The 26,565-nt window shown below is 40.4% G+C and overlaps 1 protein-coding gene and 1 pseudogene across 2 annotated transcripts; both read left to right on the top strand.

The window, feature by feature from the left end:
• The first annotated feature begins 673 nt into the window (after window positions 1-673).
• LOC116560324 lies at window positions 674-810 on the top strand (annotated as a pseudogene).
• An 11,719-nt stretch (window positions 811-12,529) lies between these two features.
• RGS4 (regulator of G protein signaling 4) lies at window positions 12,530-20,658 on the top strand. Of its 2 annotated transcripts, XM_032291551.1 has the most exons (6): window positions 12,530-12,940; window positions 13,201-13,477; window positions 16,347-16,451; window positions 16,743-16,804; window positions 17,394-17,560; window positions 18,226-20,658. In XM_032291551.1, the coding sequence occupies exons 1-6, from the start codon at window positions 12,883-12,885 to the stop codon at window positions 18,463-18,465; spliced, it is 909 nt and encodes a 302-aa protein (XP_032147442.1). In that variant the 5' UTR covers window positions 12,530-12,882; the 3' UTR covers window positions 18,466-20,658. The 2 variants fall into 2 exon arrangements, with proteins under 2 accessions (XP_032147442.1, XP_032147443.1); XM_032291552.1 differs by lacking the exons at window positions 12,530-12,940; window positions 13,201-13,477 and adding an exon at window positions 15,857-16,088.
• The last annotated feature ends 5,907 nt before the right edge of the window (window positions 20,659-26,565 follow it).

Genomic DNA, 26,565 nt, shown 5'->3' with positions numbered 1-26,565 from the left:
TGATCCACACGTTTTCCTGCAAAGAGCCAGACACAGAATATTTTAGGGGTTCAGGACCACACATGGGCTCTGTTATATGTTCTTCTTCATTTTTGTTGTTATTGTTTTCGCAGTTGTCTTAGTCAGTTTGGGCTGCTACAGCAAAGTACCATAGAATGGGTGGCTTATAAACGACCATGATTTATTTTGTACAGTTTTGGAGGCTGGTAGTTCAAGATCAGGGTGCCAGCAGGGGTGGTTCTGTTGAGGACCTTCTTCTGGGTTTCAGGCTCCCAACTCCTCCTTGTATCCTTCTATGGTGGAAAGAGGGTGAGAGTCCCTTCTGGGGTTTCTTTTGCAAGGGCACTAATCCCATTAATCAAGGTCCCATCATCATGACAGATTACCTCCCAAAGGCCCCTACACCTAATAGCGTCATACTGGAGGCTAGGGCTTCCACAGAGGCAGGTCACAAATATTCAGTGCATTGCAGCAGCCCTTTAAAAATGAAAAATTATTCTTTGTCCTTGGGGCATACAGAAACAGGCTGTAGGCTACGGTTTGCTGACCCCTGCTTTAGTCTGAACCTCCCTCGTCCCGCACCAGACCAATGCCTCACCTTCATCTGCTCCCCCGTCTTCCATGCTACCCTGCAATTCACGTTCCAGAATGATGTTTTTAAAATGCATATCTTATTGTTTCTCGGTCTTTTGGCTAAGATCAAGTGTAGCATCTGTTCTTATCAGATTAAAAATGCAAATCGGATCCTTTTGTCTCTCTGCTAAAAATCTTACAACGGCTTCTTACTCTTAAGGAAAGCTGAAAATCCTTAGCATACTCAACCGGGCTCTTCGTAGTTGGCTTTTTTCTTCATCTATCACTAAATCAGTCATTAATTGCTCCTTCTTTGACTCTGACATTCTCACTCTTGCCTCCCAACTTTTGAATATTATATTTCTTCCACCTGGGACACCCTTTCTCTTCCATCCTTTTGCCTACTAATGCTTACTGTTCATTCAAACCTCAACACAACTGTAATGGTAATTGATTAGGTTCATTTATTATGTATTCCCATTGAGCCCTTGTCATTACATTGGATTCTGGAGAAGCAGACCCTGAGATGAGGATTCATGGGCAAGCACCTGCAGGAGAAACCATAAAGAAGTGCATATGAAGAGTAAGGATAGGGAAGCCCAGTGTGTTCGTCTGGATCCTCTGAGAAGCAGATGCCAAGATGGAATTAAGCAGCTGAGGATTTTATCAGGGAAATTCTTTTAAGAGTCAATTGGCAAGGGTCATCAGAACAGGCTGGGAAAGCCATAAGGCCGTGATACAGGTCTGATCCCACATGAAGGAAGAAGGCATGAAGGGTGGTGGGAGCATCCTAGACTCCTGTTCAGTCTAAGGAAAATTAGCTGAGCCTGTCCAGTGAGTTCTTGAGCCAAAGTCACCTGTCATAGGAATCCTGGGCCTCCTGGGAAGGGGCCTGTCTTAGTGTCCCTGCCACACTCAGTCATTGGCTGGGAACAGCCTGAGGGAAGTGTGGCCTTGGCACAAACTCAATGATGCAGTTCAGAAGCAGCAGTTGGGGCCATCAGTCAATTATGCTCTTTGTAGCTGGAGGTCTGTGAGGTGCATTCTTAATGGTCATAATATTCAGCAAGGGTTCAGTCATCAAAGGCTCATGCTCAGCCTGGTCAAGAGAACTCTGTAGTGTAAATGTTGCCCCTAAATTTGTTTTCCCAGAAGGCAAAGAGGCTGGGATTTTAGACTCCAACCAATCACTGCATAAGGGCACTTAAACTCCCAGGCAACTCCCACTTTCTATGCTTGCCTCCAGTGTCCTGAAGGCAGCTATCCAAAAAAAGATCAGGTGCAGGCAATTAGAAGCAAAGGCACTCAGAAGCTGGGAGAGAAGCTCACAGAAACAATTCAACGGTTTCAAAAGAATCTGGTTAGAGCACCAATAGTATGCAGTCCAACTCTGTTCCTCCCTTTTGTTTTCAATACCTTTGAAGTGATGTGTTACTTAATGTCTGTAAGACATAAGTACTTATACATCTATAAGCTACATTATAATCTGCATGAGATTAGGGATTATATCTATCTTGCTCCCTGGGCCTAACATAATACTTAACAGTAGAAACTCAGTAACTGTTGAATTCTTCATAGAACTAGCCAGAAATCTGCTCTGATTATGCAGACTAAATTCAAGTAATTTTGTCATTGATAGGAAAATTAATAAACTAAAAAAGACATATGAGCAAAGGCATCCTCAGCCTTACTGTGTCTCTCTAATCCTTGTGCTATCAGGTTTCCCCAGGCTTTTTTGCTCTTGAATGCTGGTAATAATTAATTGGAGTCCAGGTAATGCAGTTGGAGCTTTATTCCATCCACTGCATTCTCACTGCTTCTAGCATCCTCTTAAGGCAATCAGCAGTAAAAGAAGCTGTCGCTTCCTGTATTTCCATCCACGGCCACAGTAGTCGACTCTCAATACTGATACACTAAAGAACTGACCTTAAGAAATCACTTATCTCACTTGTTCTCCACCTCTTCAGATGTTCTTGGCTGCTGGATCAGTTAAGGGCGTCAGAGCACACGGTTGCTTCATAGTCATTCCATTATTCCCTCTGATAGTCAGTCTGCTTTATGATGAAATGAAGAGGAACTGGATTTATAAGTTAAATAATTTCTGTTCAAGTTATATCCTGTCACTGGCTAGTTGTATGATTTGGGACAAATCATTTAACTCCTTGTAGAGGGAGGCTGCCAAAAAAATTGAATAAAAAAAGATAAGCTCCTTGTGGTATATTGTATCGTGGGTGTATTAGGTCATTCTTGCATTGCTATAAAGGAATATCCAAGTCCGGGTAATCTATAAAGAATAGAGAGAATAGAGAATAGAGGTTGAATTGGCTCACAGTTCTGCAGTCTGCACAGGAAGCATCACACCGGCATCTGCTCACTTATGGTGAGGCCTCAGAAAGTTTTTACTTATGACAGAAGGCTAAGTGAGAGCAGGTGTCTCACATGGCAGTAGGGGAGCAAGAGAGAGAGAGAGTGGGAGGTTCCCACATTTTTAAACAACCAGATTTCACATGAACTCACTCATCAACAAGGGCATGGTGCTAAGTCATTCATGAGAGATCCACCCCCTTGATCAAAACACCTCCCACGAGGCTCCATCTCCAATGCTGGGGATTACGTTTCAACAGGAGATTTGGTATGGACACAGATCCAAACCATATCATAGGGGAAAGATTGTACTTACCTGCCTTTTTGACATCAAGTTTGTTCAATGAAATATATAATGAAATATAAGCAGAACTAATGCTTGTCCCTTCTAAACAGAAGCTTTCGGGAACAATGCATATTGCACTATGCTTTCTCTTTGTCTCTGCTGTGAGTATCAGCAGTGTTTCAGAGAGGCTGATCCAACAGCCTGGACTCTGCAGCAAAGGCAGCAATGAAAAACACAGTCATATCTGATCTAAAAGGACATGCAACGAAAAAGAAATGAGTCTTTGTTCTTTAAGTTGTACTGAGGTTTGGGGGTCGTTTGTTACTGCAGCATAAGCTAGTTTGTTCTGATTGATATGTATCTTATTTCTTAGTTTTCTCCTCTGTAAAACATATGTTAAAATAATTCTTAATCTTCAGATTTGTTCATTCAGCAACTCTTTAGCTTGATCTTACTAAATGCAGGACACACGCTAGAAACGAGTAGGTTCCACAGGATTGAAATGGTGTCAGCCTCTTGTTATCAATAAGTTTATAAAATAATAAAAAACAGTAATAGATACATAATTAAAATATATGTCAGAAATTGTTCAATACCACCAGGTAAGAAGTGATAAAAGATACTTTGGGAAGTTAAAAGAAAGAGGTCCCCTTTTAACTAACAGCTTCAGAAACTCTTCCTGTAGGACTATTGAGTATGAAGGCTGGATAGCACCAAACTTGGGAAGCTGAAGTGCAGGAGGTTTTTCCTCCTAGCAGAAATGATTTGGGTAACAGGAAGCACAGATCATTTAAAGAGAAAAATATTTTAGAGTGTTTGTGAAGGGCGTAGAAATTCGTATAGAATAGTACTTGCATGTCATGTTTTGGGTAGTCTTAGCTAAGAAATTTGAAGTTTATTTTGTAGAAACTTAGTAGTATTAACTTTTTGAGGTGGAGTATGACCGTAGCTTGTTAAATTAATTAGAGAGAGGAAAGTTGATATGGAAGTCCATTTAGAATATTACTGCTGTCTTGTAGACTAACAGCATTTTTTTTTTTGTGAAAGGCCAGAGAGTAAACCAGACATAGATTAAAAAAAAATTAAATAAATTGGCATAACTGTGTTCCAATAATGCTTTAGGGCTTTCAGAGAATGTCCTTGAAGGAATGGAAAACTTCCCTTCCCTTCCTTCCCTCCAGAGGCTTCATGTCACTCTGCTTAAAAGAGAAATGATGTCATCTGTTCCAAGGGATAGGTAAAGAGAGCCTAAACTAGGGCAGTGAAGGATGGAGAGGAGGGACAGTGAGAAACATTGATACAGGGTGGATTTACGGGAATAAAGAACACTAACGGCAGAGTAGCTTTGAGAGGGGGAAATTATTTCAATTTTGGACATATTGAGTTTGATGTGAAAGGCAAATGAGATAATGTAGTAAAAGGTGCTTCACAAACAGAAGAGAAATGGAAGGGTGGTTTTAAACGGAAATGACTGAAGCACTTTTATGACTCAACACAAACCCAATCAACACGCCTGCAAAAACAAAGCACATGAGCTATAGATTGTGGGACAGTCCTGTTAAATTTCTAGGTCAACGTCATGGCATTATGATATTATTTTTATCGCTACTATTTCCTTTGAAATGGAGGGGAGCTGTTACTATAGACTGATGTAGGTGAATACATCTACTTGTTTACACACGAGTCTAGATAGAACTGCTAAAAGAGTTGCAAAGCTTTTTGCCTGCAAAGCTTTGGTGGGTGAGATACTTAGTTCAGAAGTGAGGGATAAAATTTGATAAGCCCTCCTCAGTTTGGCTCTCTTTACTAGGATTTCGTTTCAGTATTTCTTTAAAACTTGACCTTTACAGAAACAGATAAGATTACTTCTTCATACCTTAATTCTCAAGTCAAGTGATAATTTAAAAAATGCAGTGTTTTAAGTTTGTACTCATAGGAATTCATTTACTGGGACAAACTACTGCATGAATTTGTCAGACTTAAAGAACTGTCCTTTCCTTATTATCTTGCCTTATTTTAACTTTTTAGTTATATTAATGCCAGTGAAGATTGAAGATTAAAGTCTTCAGGTAATTTGCTGACACCAGAAACACTGACTCCATCGTCTTGCTTCCCTGAAAGGAAGCAATGCACACATGCTAATTATTGTGAGAACGAGCAAGCTCATGAGATAGAAGACTTCTTATAGCTTATTAAGGTTAGGCAGAGAAGCACAACCTGCAGCAGGTAGCACTGGATGATGGTTAAAAGCCTGGCCTCTGGAGCCAAGCAGGCTGAGCTTGCCCTGTTATTTTTTAGCTATGTAGCTGTTGAACAAATCACTTAAATTCCTTGTGCCTCAGGTTCATCACTTGGTAAATAAGAAAATAATAATACCTGGTCAGGTACACTGGCTCACATCTGTAATCCCAGCACTTTGGGAGGCCAAGGTGGGTAGATCACTTGAGGTCAGGAGTTCCAGACTAGCCTGAGCAACATGGTGAAAACCCCATCTCTACTAAAAATACAAAATTAGCCACGCGTGGTGGTGCATGCTTGTAATCCCAGCTACTTCAGAGGCTGAGGCAGGAGAATCGCTTGAACCCATGGGGTAGAAGTTGCAGTGAGTGAAATGGTGCCATTGCACTCCAGTCCAGAGAACAAGAGCCAAATTCCATCTCAAAAAGAAAAAGAAAGAAACTAATCATACCTATCCTGTCAGGTAGTTAAGAAGGTAACACATTATATATGTATGCTCTATAAAGACTAGCTATTATTATGAGTTGCTAAAAGCAACAGAGTAATATAAACCTAAAGGATGGACCCAGGGTTGAAATATCATAGAAGAATGGCCAAGTTGCCAAAACTCAGTGCATGGGGCAGAGGCATGGTGGAGGCTGTGTCCAGGTTCACATACTGCATTAAGTGTGAGAAACCCTGGACTATGAACCAAGGAAATGCAAACACAAGAAGTGATGGAGGAAATGAGACCCCATAATGAAGATATTGAGAGGAGAGGCTTGTTCTAGAGTGAAGCTTTTCACACCAGTACTTCTTTTGAAGGCCCAGCTCTTTTCTCTCTCAGGGCCTCCTTCATCTCTCATAGAGTCCACAGTTTTTAAGGGCCAACATTTGAAGTCAGCCTGGTTCTCTCCTTTGAGCTGGATAGAACATTTTAGAGCACCATCTATTCCTAAAGAGAAAGCTTAAAAAAAAAGAACCTTGAAGAGGAAAAAAATGTTGACATTCAGTCTACCCTTTTCATTTTACTAGCCAAAGCTAAATAGAATGCAGGTTTCCTGTTTTTCAGTCAGGCACCATCATTCCCTAATTGTTATGAAATGTATTATTGCTGTTGTTATTGTTATTATTTGCCATAAGTTTTCCATATCCTTCTAGTGTAACAAAAACACAATTCACAAGCATTTTAAAACTCATGGTGTCTGGCTATTTAAAAAATTAGGTAGCGCACACTTGTCCCAGCTATGGGGGAGACTGAGGAGGGAGGATCACGTGAGCGCAGGAGGTCAAGGTTACTGGGAGCTATGATTGTGCTACTGCACTCCAGCTTGGGTGACAGGGCAAGACCCTGTCTCTAAAAATTTTGTTTAAAACCTAAACTGATTCTATTATAAAGATTCCAGAGACAGCTACATAAAAAAGGGTGATATGCCTCAGATTAGCTACCCAGGGAGGTGGCATGCCAACTTAGGTGGTGCCACGACTACTGAAAATGCCCCAAACCAATCAGAACTGAGAACATCCGAGGATCTTAGCATTGTGGAAAAGTGGCATAAAACACTTACAGAATTCACAGTTGTGTTGGAATGGGAAGGCCTGGAAATATAAACCAAACCGTATATTGTCTAAATTGATAGAGATTACAATTGCCTCAAAGAAAAAGTTGATGTTTAGCTAGAATGTTCAGAGTAGGCTTACAGAAGAAGCTCTTAAACTGGGCTTCAGGAGATTCGTCGATGCTTTGGAAGCTGGTGGGGTGGGAGAGTTGGAGGGGGCACAAAAAGTCACGTTGGTGTGCTCTGCTCAAGTCTCCATTCTGTTTCCTTTCCCTCTTTTCAATGTCATGTCCCATGACTCTACCTTCTATGTGTATTTGTCAGATTAATATCTCAAGAATGAGGACCTTTGTCAGACACATAGAAGATGTTCAACCTAAATGTTTGTTGAACTGAACTTTACTGTCAAATATATCATGATCAGATTTAAAAGGGAGTGAAACAGAGGTCAGGCCCAAACACAGTGCTCCCAGGGTGCATAAGAGGTAGCAGTTCCTTACCACTGGGGACAGAGGAAAAGAGAGCTTGATAGCAGGGTATTGAGAGAAGGACATTTCAGGTTGATGGCACAGAGTAGGGGAAATACACAAATGTGTGGGGACTATTCAGTGGTCTGGGATGACTACAGAGTAGAACATAGTGAAGAAAAGAGTGGAAAGGAAAGATGAAAAGTCAGAGTGGGGTTGAATTACGAAAGTACCAGAATGTTATCCTAAGGAACCTAGATTTCAAAATGTGAGGGCAAATGGAAGCCCAGGGCACATTAGAAAACTAGAGGTCAGAAAGTTTACCCTAATGTATCAAGACTTCCTAGAGGATCTAGAATTGGAATCCAGGTCTGCGTCTCTGTCAAGTTCAAGCACTTCTCGTGACACCATACTGTTTCTTTCCACCCGCACAATGCAAATGAACTCTTATGAAACTGCTGTTTCTATCTTGGGCTAAGTGCTGCAGAAAAAAGATTTAATCTTTGGGATAAAGATATTTTGGGTTTTCTCCTACTTCTTGGGAAAAAGAATTTTTTCCCCCTAGCTAATTAAGTGTGTTATTGTTCTTCCAGGGAAATCAGCGATGCATCACTTGCTGCTATCAAATGTCAGGGTTAGAGTTCTTGATCGATTGCATATGCCCACAAAACTTGGTGCAGAGCATAAGACACATTTCCCAAAAGTAAGACATACTTGGGAAGTCCTCATTTATCTTCCTGGTACACAGCATCCTCCAGCCCCATATGTTTCCTTTTAGTCGTAAAAATCAATAACTGAAATCTCATTGATGTCTAGGCCATTGTAGTAAACAATAAAGGAGGGAGGCTTCTAACAGCTGAGAGGAAATTGTAACTGAAGTGGTGCAAGCATAGCCTGGGGCTGAGCCTTGGCCTGTATCCTGTCAAGTGGAGAAGCAGTGCCCCATGTGAAATCTGGTAGAAGAAAAGGATGCAACTCCTGCCACAGTGACTTGTTTCCTTGTATTTGATACGGTCAGTGCTTGAGAAATGTTTTCTTTTGTTCTCCCTGAGCAAAGGCTGGAAAAAATTGAAATTTACCTGGAGACCACACATAATTCACATCCTGCTGTGCGGCTTAATGTCCCCCAGTAGGAAACGGTTCTTCTAACGCCTGTTGTCAAAGTGAACAATACCTTCCAGATGTTAGCATTTTACAGTTTAAGGAACTTTTGTACAACAACAACCTTTTTTCATATTTTTATTGTCATATCACCTTTCAGATGGACTATTCTAATAGCCTTCAAACTTTCTGCCAGTTTCTCTCATGTCCAATCTGTTCTTTTACTCTGCCTCCCAAGTTTTCTTTCCAGAACACCAACCTGATTGGCTTAAGTACTTGAGCTACCTCTTCTCCCCTATCAACTGCAGAGTAAATTTTGGTCTTCAGAGTCACAAGAAACATATTTTAGTTCTCAGCGTATCCATGCATCTTCATTTATCTCTCCTTCTCCTGTGATACATTTTCTCTTCCATCATAAGAGTCACAACCAACACTCCTATATCAAAAGACAAGTTAACGAGAGAAAAGTGTAAACAATTTATTTAATCAAAGTTTTACATGACATAGGAGTCTTCAAAAATGAAGACCCAAAGACCCAGGAGAAACTGTCTGTTTTTATACGGGGGGTGGGGAGGTTGGGGAGGGATAACATGGGGAGAAATGCCAGATATAGGTGACGGGGGCATGGAGGCAGCAAACCACCTTGCTATTTATGTACCTATGCAACAATCTTGCATGATCTGTACATGTACCCCAGAGCCTAAAGTACAATAATAAAATAAATAAATAAATATTTGTGGCCAGGCACGGTGGCTCACACCTGTAATCCTAGCACTTTGGGAGGCTGAGATGGACAGATCCCCTGAGGTCAAGAGTTCAAGACCAGCCTGACCAACATGGCGACACCCCGTCTCTATTAAAAAATACAAAAATTAGCTGGGAATGGTGGTAGATGTCTGTAGTCCCAGCTACTCGGGAGGCCAAGGCAGGAGAATTGCTTAAATCTGGGAGGTGGAGGTTGCAGTCAGTCAAGATCGTGCCACTAAACTCCAGCCTGGGTGACAGAGGGTGACTCCATCTAGTGTGTGTGTGTGTGTGTAATTGATGAGACAGGATTCAAGCTGCTAACTCTGCTAACTGGTCTCCCTGCTTTGATACTCTGCCCAATCATCTCAATCATTCTTTCAAAAGAGTCAGAATGATCAGATCATGCCCTTCATCTGCTTCGGTTTCTTCCGTGGATTTCCACTGCACTTTGATAAAGTCCAGCCTCTTGACAACAGCCTGCAAATCCTTGCAGGATCTATCATCTATGTCCCGTCTCTAGCTATGCTGGCTCCCTCCTGTTCTTTCGCAATTTTTTTTTAATTTTAAAAATTTGTGTATATTTATGGGGTATAAGTGAAATATTCTTTTTACATGCATAGACTATATAGTGGTGAAGTCAGGGCTTTTAGGGTATCCATCACCTGAATGATGTACATTGTACCCCTTAAGTAATTTCTCACTATCCACTGATTTCTTGCCCTCTCATCCTTCTGAGCCTCCATTGTCTATCATTCCACACTCTACATCTATGTGTACACATTATTTAGTTCCTACTTATAAGTGACAACATGCAATATTTCTCCCTCTGTGTCTGACTTGTTTCACTTAAGATAATGGCCCCCAGTTCCATCTAGGTTGCTGCAAAAGGCATGATTTCATTTTTTTTTTGGCTGTGTTCTTTCTCAATTTAGATAAAGAACACTCGCACTTGCTCTTACTTCTGTTTGGAATACTAATTCCTGGGCTTGTTGCATTGCTTTCTCTTTCTCACTCATCAAATCTTATTTTAGATACCACCTCTTTAAAGAGGCCTTTCCTGACCACCTTGGCTAAATTAGCCCTTCACCATCTAATTGCTCTCTAGCACATCACCTGCCCATTTTATTCATGGTACAGGTCTAAATCTGGAATCACCTGATTTGTTTATTTTCTGACTCCTTCTACTGGGATGAAAACTCTACTAGGGTGGAGATTTTGCCTGCTTGTTCACCATGCTAAATACAGTTCTTCAAACAGTACCTGATACAGAGTAGCTGTCAAAAGATATTTCTTAAACAAATGAATTTTATTTATTCATTCTTAAACAAATGAATAAATAAAAAGTAGATCTTTTGAGAGTAAAGCTCTTCTACACTACCAGAATCACCCAGGAATGACAAATCATAGAATAACAGAACTCATTGCTTTGTGCATATCAGAGAAAGAAGGTGGAAGGTTGTCAAGGTATCATGATGTACCAGTCCTCGCCTCCTCAAACACAATCTGCAAGTCCCACAGCGAAAAAATAAGTTAACTCATGTGAAGCGTTTTACAAACACTTTTTTAAAGTTTTAAAACTCCTAAGAAAGCAAGATTTAATAGTCAAAGAAGTGAGTAAAAATGAAATGCCTGAACAGAGTAATGAGCTAAGCACGTTAGAAGACCTGGTTCTAATAGGGACCTAGCACAGTGAGGTATGCTGCAACTCCCGCTTTCACGGAGCAAGAACAAGTTGGGCAAGTGAGCATTCCTTGAATAAAATATGTAAGATTAACATGGATTATATTCTCTACTGTGTATAATAGAATGATAAAAAATTATTTGATCAGCACTTTGTAGTTTGGAAATCTCTCTATTTACTCAGTTTATCTCATTTGATCAGACTGTTGAGTTATAGGATAGCACTGTGGACAACCCACGTAACTGAGTATAGAGGCGCCTAGATCTGGACCCAGCTCCGTTAGTAAGAAGCTGTAACCTCAGCAAGTCACTTTCTCTTTCTGGGTCTCTATTTCCTTTTTGGTGAAATGAGGGCGTTAGGCTAGATTGCCTTTAAAGTCCCATTTCGTCTTTAAAGTCCCATCTATTGCAGTGATTTATATTTAACTCGTGACAAATCAGGCTTCTCTTATTCTAAGTCCAAGACATGAAGTTCTCATTGTGGAATTTCAGGCATCAGTAAATCTTTTTGAGTCCTCGCTTATGTTCCTAAAATCAATCTATTTGAGTGATCACTCTCTTAGGTGCCCTGGTAAACAAAGAAGGCCATGGTTCTTCTTTGAGTGACCTTCTTTCCCTTTTAATTAGTCTGTCCTCTTTGGTGTCAGTTCTGACTGGTTTTTCTCCCTGGTTCATCTTCCTTGGTCTGATGACCTCCCTAATTTCACATTGTACTGTAGTTCCTTCCACACCACCATCAAGGATGGCTGTCAACTTTCATTTGTTCTATGTTATAACTCAAGGAAAAGTTGCCCAGTAGCTAATCTAATAAACGTCTTTCTATCTTTATGGGCAGCTAGAGACTTTTTCCTATAATTTAAATGCATCTTCTGTGGATGATGGTCCCTCCACCATTTTATATTTGTCTGCTTTCTTCTTGCTTTGCCAGTCTGGAAGGAGTTGGTACTGGGGGCAGTGTAGGATGTTCAAGGGTATGTATTAGGCAGGGCCATATATGGGCATTGCTTTGTGCCATACTTTCTATATTTTTGGTATTTTGCATTTCACCGGAACCCAACTATTTTTCACCTCTTCCACCTAAACCATCTGATGCCTCTGTTTCTTATAAATAAAGAACAGCTTATTGTAGCCTATGATCAGGAACCTATCTGCTTTCAAAATGAAAGCTGTTTTGGTCAGACTTAGCAATTAATTCCCTCCTTCCACTTATAGCTTTCCTCCATGAAAAAGATTCTTCTGTAACTCTGGTGTAGGTATTTGATATCAGCCTATAAGATGTGGAATGCCCGAATGCTTCTGTCCATGCAGCCATTTCAGTCCTTGATATTGTATGTAAAAGATACTAATTGTCCAGGTGTTCAGAAACACCCGTAGGGCTTAATATTCTTATGATGAGTTTGAAGGTTGGTGATATATAAGGCAAACTACATATTTTTCTGCCTGCTCTCTCTCTCTCTGCACATCCCTCTTTATCTTTTGAGATACCAGTTTGGAGACTTAGAGTTACATAAGACATAAACCCATTTGCCAATAAGAATTGGTGTGTATATTTGCTCATGTACTCCCTCCTTTGGTCCTCGAGCTGCTGTTTTAGACTTTTTATAGGACGCAGGCATGTAAAGGAGAAACTGTCAGTGCTAGGCTGAATTCTGTTGTTACTAAGAATTCTAGAAAAGTATTCCGCAGTCAGGTTGATTACAGCTAGCGCGAATCTATTTTTCCTAGGCTAGTTTCTCTTTGCTGCCGGGCTTACAACTGTCTGTCATCCAGCTATTGCTCTCCACCTTCCTGTTTGCATAACAACCGAGGCAACTTCTGCAAATCGCTGCATGGAAACGATGATCCTACGAACTCCCTTTTGGAAACCGTGAAGATCAGACCTTGGACCATGTATAATATGATGCTTCTAATCCAAAAGAGGAAGGACATTGGGAGTCAGCTCCTAAGTAAGCTCCAGAATTTTTGCTGGTACTTTTCCTTCAGGAGGCAACTTTCCTTGATATTGTTTTTTTTAATAGACATATGAATAAATACTATATTTTGCAGCATTGTACACTTTTTTCCTTTTCTAGAAATTCTAAACCTTTGACATTCGTAGAGACATTGAGTACATTTTTTTCTGTTTGCCTACTTTGCAGAAGGATTTTCTGTGCTCATTCATTTAGCATTGCTGATGCGTCAGTCTTTTCTTCCTCATCTCTTTCAGGGGCTGGAGAGGCAGAGGGAGACAGAGGAGCTGGTACTGCAGAGCTGTCGTCTGATTGGCTGGATGGTCTTAGCTGGGCTATAAAAGAGACCCCTACAGGCTTGGGAGAAAGACGCTCAGAGAATTCTGACAGTATCTTTGCCGGAGAAGAGGCAAAGTACGCTCAAAGCCGAAGCCACAGCTCCTCCTGCCGCATTTCTTTCCTGCTTGCGAATCCCAAGCTGTTAAATAAGATGTGCAAAGGGCTTGCAGGTCTGCCGGCTTCTTGCTTGAGGAGGTAAGATTGCTTTCAGCCATTAACCATGCTAAACTTTTGGATAGACTTTCTCGGTTATTTACATGTTGTACTTACTAACCTAGTTCTGTGCAGTTAGAAACAGTGTGGTCAGGAGAGCAATGACTTCCTAACTTTTTTCCTCCAAGACTAGCTAAATATTGTGACTTAAGACATGTGCTCCCCAAATTTCAGTCCTTACGTGTTGTTTTATGACCTCAATTTTGAGAACCGTTCTGTTCTTTAAGCCAGGTCTAAGCAAGCTGGTTTTAATTAAAGAGTGAGATAAGGTTTGAGGCTATGTATAGTGGTCTGTAATATCTCCATCTGTGATTCCTACTGTTATTTGAGCATCCCTGGAGTACATAGAAGCCTGGCTCTGGGCTTTCTGATTCTATGCTACATCTTGTTTGAGGGAAAGCACCCCACAGTGAGGTTTGGCTACATCATCGGAAAGGCATTGTGCTTTCTGTGTGGTGCTGCAGTATCTTTCACTCTCTCTGTTCTTATAAGCAAATGTTACAATGAGATATGAGTTTCAGAGCCAGATCTTCCTTATCTCTCTGCTCCATGTCTAGTTCTTAAAGTCTCTTAGATGAGTGTGGTTGAGAAGTACTGATCATTACAAATCAGTTAACAGTTTTGTAGAAGATCTCACCTTAAAGACATTGTTTTGTTAGTATACTCTCAATGTTTTTAAAAGACCTTACAGGCATACAGCTATTCATTTGTGTTTGGTTTTTCAAAAAAAGGCATAAACAAATGCATTCAGAGAATGATCGTATATTAGCCAGTTGAAAATAAAACACAAAATGAATGCATATTACATTACTTAATCTTGCAGATAAAGGTAAAAAGTCAATCTAGAGGTATACTCCCTGCTTTCTTGTCACCCTGCAAATAGAAATTACCACAACTTTTATTTTGGGAATAATTTCAGAAAACATAACGTTTTATGTACTATTAAAACATCTACTTTTCAAATATTGTGTCATTCAGGAGTGTGGAAGTATCAATGGCTTCTTTAAAATGAAGCAGGAGGGTCTGGCAGAGAGTATGAAATAAGTGACTTTGACCTTCACGATTAATTTTCTGAATGGAGTGGCGCAAATTACTTCAAGCCTCAGTTAACTGACATATAAATGAACCATTCAAAAATACAAGAGTGTCAGGAGAAGTTATGCTCTGGTAAATATTTTGCAAGGCAGATAAAAGATAGTAGTAGAGCTCTGCCCTTGAAGAGTTAAGCAGCTAATCTAAGGAGGTAAACCCTACATTAGCAGGATGAGCTGCTCTTCCCTTTTCTCACCAGTAAACTCAAAATCGTCTAGTCCAACATCTTTACCCCCAGTGCCTGAGGCTCCAGAGAAGCCATCGCCTACTCAAGGTCACATAGCTGGTGGGTGAGTTAGGGCCAAATCTAGATTTCCTGGCTCCAATAACTCCTGAAGTCATTTTGGTTTTTATTTTTATGGTTTTATTATAAGAATACTTGCTAAGCACATTTACCCCTTCATTGATAAATAACCCTCAGATCTCAGGTGGATCCAGCACATGGAAATATGAATTCATTTCTATTTGGACTTCATGATACACTTATAGTATCACCTTGGAATTACCCTAACATTCGGGATTATATCTTATTATCATCAAAAAGGATGTCCTTTTTGTATCCCTTGACCCGTCATCTGTCAGGGAAGCGGAGGAGGGAAAGTAGTCTTGGGAAGAAGAGAAAATACTATTTACGAGGCAGTCAACGAACATAATGGAATTCAAACTTTCTGGGAAAACCTACATACATATGCCACTAGTGTACTAGTAGCCATCCTAAATGTCTTTATATCTCTGTGGCTTTATTTTTGTTGCTCCAAATAGGAACATTTAGTTATTCATTTTTTAAAGAATGGTGTTTCTCTTTTAAAATTATTTCTTGGCTTTTATAATAAAAGAGATGCAAGCAAGAGGATAGTTAAGAAAAAGTAAGAGAGTTGAGTTTAAGGCTTATTAGAGGACCCCATTTTTCTAGTTAGTCAGGAGCCCTATTGTGCCCTGGCTACCTATTAAATGGCTGCAATAAACTAGAATCTCAGTGATGGCTCTAACCTGCTTCTCCTTATAGCTTTTAAGCCTCAAATGCCCTTTATAGTGTATATGTCCTTTAACGTGGCTATTAAATAGGAAAGCAGCAGCAGCAGCAGCAGGTATTATCTACAAAGAAGCCCCAGGGAGCTCAGGCTTCAGCTTGGGCATTTGCTTTCACTATCCATGTTCCATTCCCCTCTGCTGGAGCTGCGCACCTCAGTGTATTCTCCCTGCATACCTCACAGCAGGAACGGCTTGGCCCACCACGTACGTGGCTGGAACAGAATAGACTTTGACTTTCCTGAGGTGCTTCTACAGTTCCCTCTCTGCCAGCAGGGAGACAGATGGAAATGGCAATCACCTGCCAGAAGGTGGCGTGCAGCAAGGATGTGCATCTTTTGCAGCTACTGCCTTCTGGTTCCTAAAAATTACTCAGAGATCACTCATGTTTTCAGTGCGGTTCTATTGAAGATACCAAAGGTATTCTGTTGGTCAAAATGACGGGCATACAAAGGCTTCTGAGATTTCTGCGGTAAACTGAAGGGTCAGAATTCAAGTTGTGGATGAAGGAACTAGTGTTATGACTGTGCCTCAAGGTTTTGTAGCAAGTCATAGGCAACCAAAAGAGGAATGCTGTTTTCCTCAGAGTTCATGCCACCTCCAACTCCCATTCCCTAAATAAATGCCTCTGAGCCATAGACTAGTAATGGACTCTTGAAGCTCTACCATTAGGTATCTTTTAAAGAAAGCTGGTTATCATTATTGATTCTTTTTTTTCTCTTCTGTGCAGTGCAAAAGATATGAAACATCGGCTGGGTTTCCTGCTGCAGAAATCTGATTCCTGTGAACATAATTCTTCTCACTGCAAGAAGGACAAAGTGGTTATTTGCCAGAGGTAAGAGAAAAGGCCTTGGTGAAGATCTGCCGAGTATTAACTGTCTGACGATAGATGTGTTGTGCTCCTGCTTAAGCCGGATTTGAACCAAGAGAACCTCCCTTTTCATGGAGATTATAACTACATTTGAAATTTCTATACTTTTAGTGAAAAACTGCCCTCATCAACAATATATTTTGTCATAATGATGGAAAATAAAATCTCTGCTTTATATTCGGGATCTTAGATTTCTTGCCCCAATTTTGTATCATGGCATTCCAATTATTTTCTGTTTCTCTCTAATTTTTCTAGGGTGAGCCAAGAGGAAGTCAAGAAATGGGCTGAATCACTGGAAAACCTGATTAGTCATGAATGTAAGTTTGACAGCAACCTGGAATGAGGTACTCTAGATAAGACAAGTTACATTATGCTGATCTAATAGTAATTGCAGCAAGGCCTGACTTCTTTCTGATATTCAGACTCAGGAGACCCTTTTGGTCTTATATTCAGTCTGTTTAAAATTTTAATATGCCCTAGAGCTTTGTGATATACCATGAAACGTTTATACAGGAGCCATGTGGGAAACCATCTCTCTCATCACAAGGAAAAAGGGAAGAGAGAAAAAATGATAAATATCGATATTTTCTTGCAAAATCAATGTCAGTTTCTCTTTCCCAAATTCACCTTGGTAATTGATAGCTGCATAGGCATTTCAGAAACAAAATACATTCTTGAAAAAGGCTTCAAACTTGAGTATGGATCATTAGGTAGAACTGGAATCCACTAGACATCAAACACAGGTTAGGGTTACCTGATTCCAAGTGACTTGAAAAAAGTGGATGAAATAAGGGATTGCTTGAACCCATGCTTTATTTCCCCAAGTACCTCAGCTTTAGGTGAAATCTCATATCCAAGAGGCCAGCCGGTGTGATGACAACTGTGGTCCTTTCTTCTGTATCACAGGTGGGCTGGCAGCTTTCAAAGCTTTCTTGAAGTCTGAATATAGTGAGGAGAATATTGACTTCTGGATCAGCTGTGAAGAGTACAAGAAAATCAAATCACCATCTAAACTAAGCCCCAAGGCCAAAAAGATCTATAATGAATTCATCTCAGTCCAGGCAACTAAAGAGGTAGGATACATGAAAATTGTACCTATTTATGGGGCATGGGTGATATTTTGATACATGCATACAATGTGTAATGATCAAATCAGGGCAATTGGTATATAGATATCTCAAATATTTATTATTTATTTGTGTAAGAGCATTCCAAATCTCCTATTCTAGCTATTTTGAAATATACAATAAACTATTGATAACTATCGTCACCCTACTATGCAATCAAACACTAGAACTTATTCCCTCTAACCAGCTTTCTATCTATTCCTTCTACTCATCAGCCAACCAACCAAAAAGTTAGGGTTTTATGGCAGAGAACTCTCTGGATCTTAATGAAGTTTCCTAGAATAGTGGAGCTGACTATCATAATCTTGACAACCCCAAATAAATCAGTTTTTTAAAAAATCTCTTGTGTCCATGTGACTTAACGTAACCTCCCCTCATGAACTTTTCTGATGAATCTCCCCAATTTGTTAGAACAGATGATCTTGCCCTGCCTACTCTGAAACAGAATGAATCTTTTATACTCTCTCACATGTGCGAGGGACGAGCCTGATGTCACTTTTGTTTTTCACTTCTGAAATATGGAGGGTGCACCGTCACTTACAAGTCGCTACAGAGCATGCAGCCTCCCATCGGGATATAGGTCTAATGGAGCCTTGGCCTTTGCCCCTCAGGTGAACCTGGATTCTTGCACCAGGGAAGAGACAAGCCGGAACATGTTGGAGCCTACAATAACCTGCTTCGATGAGGCTCAGAAGAAAATTTTCAACCTGATGGAGAAGGATTCCTATCGCCGCTTCCTCAAGTCACGATTCTATCTTGATTTGGTCAACCCTTCCAGCTGTGGGGCAGAGAAGCAGAAAGGAGCCAAGAGTTCTGCAGACTGTGCTTCCCTGGTCCCCCAGTGTGCCTAAGTCTCACCTGGAGGCAGAGGGATGAAATGCCAAGACTCAATGCTCTGGAAAACCTGAGGCCAAATATTGATCTGTATTAAGCTCCAGTGCTTTATCCACATTGTAGCCTAATATTCATGCTGCCTGCCATGTGTGAGTCACTTCCACGCATAAACTAGATATAGCTTTTGGTGTTTGAGTGTTCATCAGGGTGGGACCCCATCCCAGTCCAATTTCCCTAAGTTTCTTTGAGAGTTCTTTGGGAGCAAATATCTAAATTACGGCCTGGTAGGTCTGGATTGTCAAAGGTAGTTGGGGGTCTCCTCCTCCCAACAGTTTTACCTTGGGTTAGTTGGTTAGTGCATGTCACATGACAGCCACATGCACATGTATTCTGTTGGCCAGCACATTCTGCAGACTAGATGTTTAGATGAGGCTGATCTGTGATATGTGCTTGTGTGTATGTCTATATATATAGATATATGATATATGTACACATACACATATATACATTATTTCTGTATATAGATGTCTATGTCTACATATACATGTATGAGTGTATGTATATACACACACAAACTTCTGCAAGAACGATGAGAAAGATCCTAGGTGCTCATAACTAGAGTATGTGTATGTGCTTACATGCATGTTTTGATCTCTGTTCTTTCATACTACCTTTGAACAGGGCAAAATGAACTAACTGCCATGTAGACTAAGAAAGAAATGCTAACCTGTGGAAAGTTGGCTTTGTAAAATTCCATGGATCTTGCTGGAGAAGCATCCAAGGAACTTCATGCTTGATTTAACCACTGACAGCCTCCACTTCAAGCACTATTCTAAAGAGCAAATACCTTAGCTCCTTTGAGCTGGTTTTCCCTGAGCTCCTAAGCTGCCAGGGCATGCTTATTAGCAACTGGGTTGATACGGAGTGGGGAGACAGGATGTTGAGCTGAATGAAGAAATGCAGTTAAGGCCTTGCCAGCAACACCTACCATAAGTTACTGGCTGAAAGAGTGCACAGAAGTTAAAGGTTACCGTTTTTATCCTCTATCCTTTTTTCCTCTCCTGATCAAGGTGCTCTTCTCATTTTTTCCCGAGAACCTTAACCATCAGATGAGGCTTCTTAGTTTATTGTGGTTGGTTATTGTTTCTTTATAATGGCTCTGGGCTATGTGCCTGTATTTATAAACCAGCAGCAGGGGAAAGATTATATTTTATAAGAGGGAAACAAGTTTTCACAATTTGAAAAGCCCACGTAAGTTTTCTCTTTTGAGGTACAATCTTGTTAATTTCATTCCAAGCATCAGGGCTAACAGAGACTGAAGCATTTCTTTTTAGGCTCTGAGACTGAATGAGAGGAAAAGGAAAGAAAAAAAAATGACTGTCTAACCAATTGTTAGAACTACTGTTTGAAACTTTTCAAGGCACGTTGAAATACTTGAAAACTTCTCATTTATGTTATTTATGATGTTATTTTGTACAAGCTTTTATTATTATGTTGTTTTATAAATGGAGGTGCAGGATATCACCTGAATAATTAATGAATGCCCAGGAAGTAATTTTCTTCTCATTCTTCTAAAAATACTGCCTTTGAAAGTGCACACACAAGCATCCACATACACTGCATTCATTGCTCCAGTATAAATTACATGCATGAGTAGTACCCTTGTGGCTTTTAAGCCAATGTAATGGGCTGCAAAATGAAGACACAGAGTGTGTGCATACAAATCTCACTGTATTAAAGATGTAGATTTTCTAATTGTACCCTTTTTGTCTCTATGGCAATCTTGCCCTTAATATCCCTGCAGTTCCTCATCAGTGTCATTTTCTGTTACACACAGTTCCACAATTTTGTCTCTAGTTGACTTCAAATGTGTAAGTTTATTGGTCTTGCCCTATTATAATTGTCATGACTTTCAGATTGTATCTCAACTCACAGACTGCTGTCTTACCAATAGGTCTGGAAGGTCATTTTGAATGAGAAGTAAATTATTTTATGTAATACATTTCTGAGTGTGTTTTTCAGTTGTATTTCCCTGTTGTTTCATCACCATTTCCTATGGTGAGCTTGCCTGCTCATGCTCTCTGGACAGATTCCTACTTCCTTTTGCATGCCTGTTTCTATAATGTGCTTTATAGGCCTCAAAGCTGATGCTTCCAGTGAAACACATGCATCTTAATAATAAGGGTAAATAAATGCTCCATATGAAACTATTTGCTTGGAAACACATTAATAATCCACAGAGACATGTTATGAGAAACATCAGCCTGTAGGGTGACTTTAGAAAAAGACTCAAACTGAGTTTTTAATCCCTCCTATGCCAGTGAACTCTGGGAAAGAAAGCACAAACTGAATATTGTTTATTCCTTAGTTCATGCCACTACTCTGCCTGGCTTTACTCATAGAACCAAGGCAATCTTAGCTTCAGAGACTGCTGAACAGATTAAGTGATTTGCTTGCAGATTCTCAATCGATTTTCAAGTGATAGAGTTCACCTTCCAGAACTGTTCTTTTACTTCTGATTACCTGCCTGCTTGAGAGATGATAGAGCAATAGGAAACTGAGAGGGCTGAAAGGAGCTATAGATTCTTACCCAAACTTCAAAATCCTTCCCTCTGTTTTAATAATTCTCTTTCCTGGAAAAGAGGTTACAGAACGTTCACATCCTCAGTGATAGGCGGCGTGCTGTGTTTATTATGTCATGAGACTCCCATTTCATCATCTCTCTTTCCCATTGTAAGAGTAGTACAAGATGTTAAGCACTGATGCTCTTCAACACTTTTGAGTAATAGATCCCTGTTTCTGAGAGAGTCTCACTCTGTTGCCCAAGCTGGAGTGCAGTTGTGTGATCTCAGCTCACTGCAATCTCTACCTCCCAGGTTCAAGCAATTCTCTTGCCTCAGCCTTCTGAGTAGCTGGGACTACAGGCCCAGCTAATGTTTTGTATTTTTTTTAGTAGAAACGGGGTTTCACTGTGTTGCCCATGCTGGTCTTGAACTCCTGAGTTCAGGCAATTCACCTGCCTTGGCCTCCCAAAGTGATGGGATTACAGGCGTGAGCTACTGCGCCCAGCCGAGTAATAGATCCTTTTAAGGATCTGGTAAAATCTGTGGACCTGATCATCTTTTAAGAAAAATACATAGAGGGATCTAAATTTTTCATACACATTTAGAGGGAACTCTCAGAATCTCCCCTCAAAACAGACAAAACTATCATTCTTCTCTTACACTATAGATGTGTCAGACTCTCACTGAGACTGTATAGTTGCTGTACACTGTATTTGATAATATCTATCAAGAATTGCAGGGTAGGCCAGGCCCAGTGGCTCAAGCCTGTAATCCAGGACTTTGGGAGGCCGAGGCAGGCAGATCATGAGGTCAAGAGATCGAGACCATCCTGGCCAACATGGTGAAATCCTGTCTCTACTAAAAATACAAAAAAAATTAGCTGGGCATGGTGACATGCCTGTAGTCCCAGCTACTTGGGAGGCTGAGGCAGGAGAATTGCTTGAACCCGGGAGGTGGAGGTTGCAGTGAGCTGAGATTGTGCCACTGCACTCCAGCCTGGCACCTGGAGACAGTGTGAGACTCTGCCTAAAAAAAAAAAAAAAAAAGAATTGCAGGGTAATTCACAGTCACTGCTATTAGCAGCAAGTGTGAGCAGTGTTGCTTTGCCCAGTCTACCTCCCTCATTCTTTCTCTGTTAAAGAAACAAAAAAAATTTGGCTGATCCTTTTTCTGAAGATATGTATAACGAGGACCACCTTTTGAAAAACATTTATTATTGTTTGTTCTGTGACTGGCCCTTATATAAATAACACACTTAATTCTCACAACAACCTTAAGATATAGATGCCAATCGTGAGCATTTCCCCTGAAATTTTTATAGATGGGGAAACTGAGGCACAGAGAAATCACTGGCCAAGCTGCCTCAGGCTGTGTTCTGGCACTGCATGTTAATAATGCTTAGATTTTTAAAGTTGGAAATGTGACTATAGAAGGATGAAAGAGGAAAGGGGAAGGAAAAGAATAAGAAAGAAGTACCTCGAAGGTGAAATCAACTACTTCTCAGCCCATGCCAAACATGTGGACAAAAAGTAAAGCATCAGAGGAAAGCCAGTCAGATAAAGTGGCTCATGTAATGAGCCTGACTCAAAAACACATCATAAAAACTAAACTGCACCATTCATTTATTTCGGAGGCTGAATTCAAAAGATGAATCTGCTTCGGTCATTAAACCACAGGATGAACAACTAAATTATCTGATGTTTTAATATGCATTGCTTTGCTTATCGAGATGTCACATGGAAATATGACATGAGGAAGGAAAATATTGGGTTTACTTCTATTTGTATGTAAGAAAAAAATCAGATGAGATGATTTAGAATCCATTTAGAATTAGAATCTAGTTTTTCAAAATTTTGCTGCCCGGCTAGCTCAGGTAGAGCATGAGACTTAAAATTTTGCATTCAAAGAGATTGCTGGGAGATCTGAGATCAGGAATTATTCTATTTCTAAGGCACCCAAATGGAGGCAAACAATGCCTAGAGAGAGAACTTGATTTCTAAAAGAGACTTAAATTTATCACTAGGGCTAGGTGCAGTGGTTCATGCCTATAATCCCAGCACTTTGGGAAGCTGAGGCAGGCAGATCACTTGAGGTCAGGAGTTCAAGACCAGCCTGGCCAACATGGTGAAACCCTGTCTCTACTAAAAATACAAAAATTAGCCAGGTGGTAGTGGGGTGCGCCTGTAATCCCAGTGACTCAGGTGGCTAAGGCAGGAGAGTCGCTTGAGTCCAGGAGATGGAGGTTGCAGTGAGCTGAGATTACACCACTGCACTGCAGCCTAGGTGACAGAGTGAAACTCCCTCTCAAAAAAAAAAAAAAAAAATAGTAGTGTCTTACATTATGCTCTGCCTATGCTGAGTGCTTTACAGCTTTCTATTACCTTATTAAATCCTTATAACAAAACTCTGGAGCAGATGGTATTAATATAATTTCACAGTAGATGGGGAAATTTTGATATAGGAAATTTTAAAAAATTTGCCCAAGATCATATACAAAAGAAGTAGTAGAGCCTAGGTCAGACCCGGAAATTCACCTCCAAAGCCCACACACTTGAGTACCCTAGTCAAGGAAACCAGAAAAAGAGGGAAAAATAGCAGGAACAAAAGCAAGCAAAGGAAGAATAACAGGAAGAAATGGAAATGGAAGAGATAAATAGATAAAAAGATTGGAGAAAAGAAGGGAAGGAAAGAAGGAAAAGACAGGAAAGAAAGTGTGGAAGAAAGGGACATACAAGAGAAGAAGAAAAGAAAATGAAGATACAGGTGGTAGGGAAGGACAAATGCCAAATATGCACAGGTCCTCATGTCATAGTCACCTGTGCCTACCCTAGAGCACCTACTAATGCTGGCTGGTCTCCATGTCCTATCTGAGCTGGGGCAGGTGAGAAGTTTCCGGAGGACTAGCAAAAAGTAAGTTTTGGAAGCAAGCAATAGATACCAAGGTTAGATTTCTCTCTAAGAATCACTTTTCTGTATCCTTTTTCCTTTTTTCACTCAGTTTGCTAAATATTGAACCATCCACAGAGTGACTCTTTCGTTGTTGCTGTTTTTTAATACCTGAAAGAAAAGGGTAAAAGAATACCCCAACTCTCCTTGATTCTATTTTAGCACTGTTTGGGGAGGCGTTGTACAGGGAATCTGAGTTAGTCAGCCATTCCAGGATTCACACTCAGATGACGTCCCAGCTGGAAATAGGCACTTGGCACATGATCCTGGTCACGTTGTTCCTGTTCCTCTTCTCGGAGGGAAACCAATGGTGACCAGAGGGTTTGGGTCAAAAGGAATTGCCCCCAAACACACACACACGCACCCAAGTCCAGTAAAGGCAAGAGCATGGGAAAAGGTAGTAAGAACGTGAGAATTAGTGAATAGTGACCTCTTGAGAGTGACTTTGCAAGGTCAACTGTGAAGCTGTTGCTTCTGAAAAAAAGTGAAAGAAAATTTTTGTTGATTTTTTTTCAAGTATTATTTGTAAAATTCCTAGATTATTTTACCAATCCATTTGGTCTTTGCGTAGCTATCTTCTTCCAAGACGATATGTCACTGAGACATCTCCTCAATAACAACAAATTGTGAGAAACACATTCTAGTGAAGTCACATTCAAGACAAGATTTGCTTATCTTTTTCTCTCACCACCGCACCTCTAAGATCCGCCTGCCTTCTCTTCTTGTTCCTCCTCTGTCAGGCCATGATATTTTGGCTACCTATTGCCTTCTAGGAAATAATAATATTTTTAATGCCTTTGGGGGTGTTAAAAAGCACAACTGTAAGAACTGTCTGTAAATGCCAGGTCAAATGCTGTTTCTCCTTCTCTGTTTCCTACCTTGGTGATGGCCTGATCTTACATTGAGTCACTCCAACTAGAAACCACAGAATCATCCCTATTTCCTACTTTTGACTCACTCCATACACTCAAAGTCACCCGACTCTGCAGAATTTCTCTAGATAAACCCTATGAAAAACTATTCCTGCCGCTCCACCTGTGTGGAGGTAGCTTCATCCAGGCTCTTATGGTGCATCGCCCGGGTTATTGCCTTAGCCTTTCTACTGGCCTCTCAACATCCCATCTGATATCCACTAATTTACACCAAATAACTGCTAGTCTGCTCTGAGATGCACATTTGGTCTATTACCTGCTTAAAATTTGCAAAACTCTCAACTCGAGGCTAGTATTCAATACTCTTTATGATTTTGAATCTCTCTCTCTTTTTGGCCTTATCTGCTACAACTCCTCCTTGGATTTAGTAATATAGATTTGCTGGTCCTGAAATAGCACGTTTTTGATTGCCTCTATCATTGTCCAACTCTGTCTTCTGATCTTTTCCTTTACCTAGCTAACCCCTACTCTTTATTTTAAACTTAGCTCAAGACTACTCACATTGAAAAGCCTTCCCCCACTTTCTGGCATGATTTCAATGTTCCTTTGTGGGATTCCCTTAATACTCTGGCATGCATTTATTATCACTAGCACATTGTCCTGTGACATTCATTTATCATTGTACCTCAAGCGACACTGCCAGTTCCTCAAGGTTATGAAACATGTCCCATTTGATTTGTATCAAGACATTAGCCTAGTACATAGAAAATGACTGTTTGTGGACAGAGTTTCCAAACTTAACAGAGACTGTTAAACATTGTTTTGTTTTGTTTTGGGTACCTGTCCCTAAAACTCCAAATCTCTGGAGTTGGGACCTGGGAATCTATTATTTATATAAAGCTTCCCCAATTTCCAATTCAGACACGGATTTTCTCTGGCCCCAGATTAGTTTTCTAGAACTAGGTGAGTAAAAGTTCATACTCTTTGTTTCTACCAAGGAAGGTTATGAAGTATTAAACCTGGGTGTGTCTGTGAGGGTGTTGCCAAAGGAGATTAACATTTGAATCAGTGGGCTGGGGAAGCCAGATATATCCTTAATCTGGTGGGCACAACCTAATTCACTTCCAGAGAATATAAAGCAGGCAGAAAAACATGAAAAGGAGAGATGGACCAGGCTCACAGCCTACAGCTTTCTCCCATACCGAATGCTTCCTGCCCTCAAATATTGGACTCCAAGTTCCTCAGTTTTGGGACTCAGACTGCTTCTCCTTGCTCCTCAGCTTGTGGAGGCTACTGTGGGACCTTTGTGATTGTGTATTTTAATACATAATAAACTCCCATATATCTGCTAAGGCAGGAGAATCTCTTGAACCTGGGAGGCAGAGGTTGCAGTGAGCAGAGATTGTACCACTGCATTCCAGCCTGGGTAACAGAGGGAGACTCCATCTCAATAATAACAATATAAGGATATTTGAGGTGTTATTCAATCATTGAAAAGTAAAGAGTACCCCACATGGATTTATAGACTAGACAGGTCTTTCTCTGTCCCCTGTGCCTAAGACTACAGGAGGCTGAAAGCATGGAAAACTATTGAAAGGTCTGAAACAGAAGAATAACATAATCAGATAAATACTCTAAATTGTTTCCTCCCTTGTCAAGAAAAGCAGTTAAAGATTTTATATGTTACCTTTTTTTAACGAGAATTTTCATTTAAGGGAGAATTCTTAAGCGATGG

The sequence above is a fragment of the Sapajus apella genome, unplaced genomic scaffold, assembly GCF_009761245.1.
Source record: "Sapajus apella isolate SASKATOON/1434 unplaced genomic scaffold, GSC_monkey_1.0 scaffold25, whole genome shotgun sequence".
NCBI lineage: Eukaryota > Metazoa > Chordata > Mammalia > Primates > Cebidae > Sapajus > Sapajus apella.
Note: the sequence above shows the minus strand (reverse complement) of the source record. Positions and strands in the feature narration are given on the sequence as shown.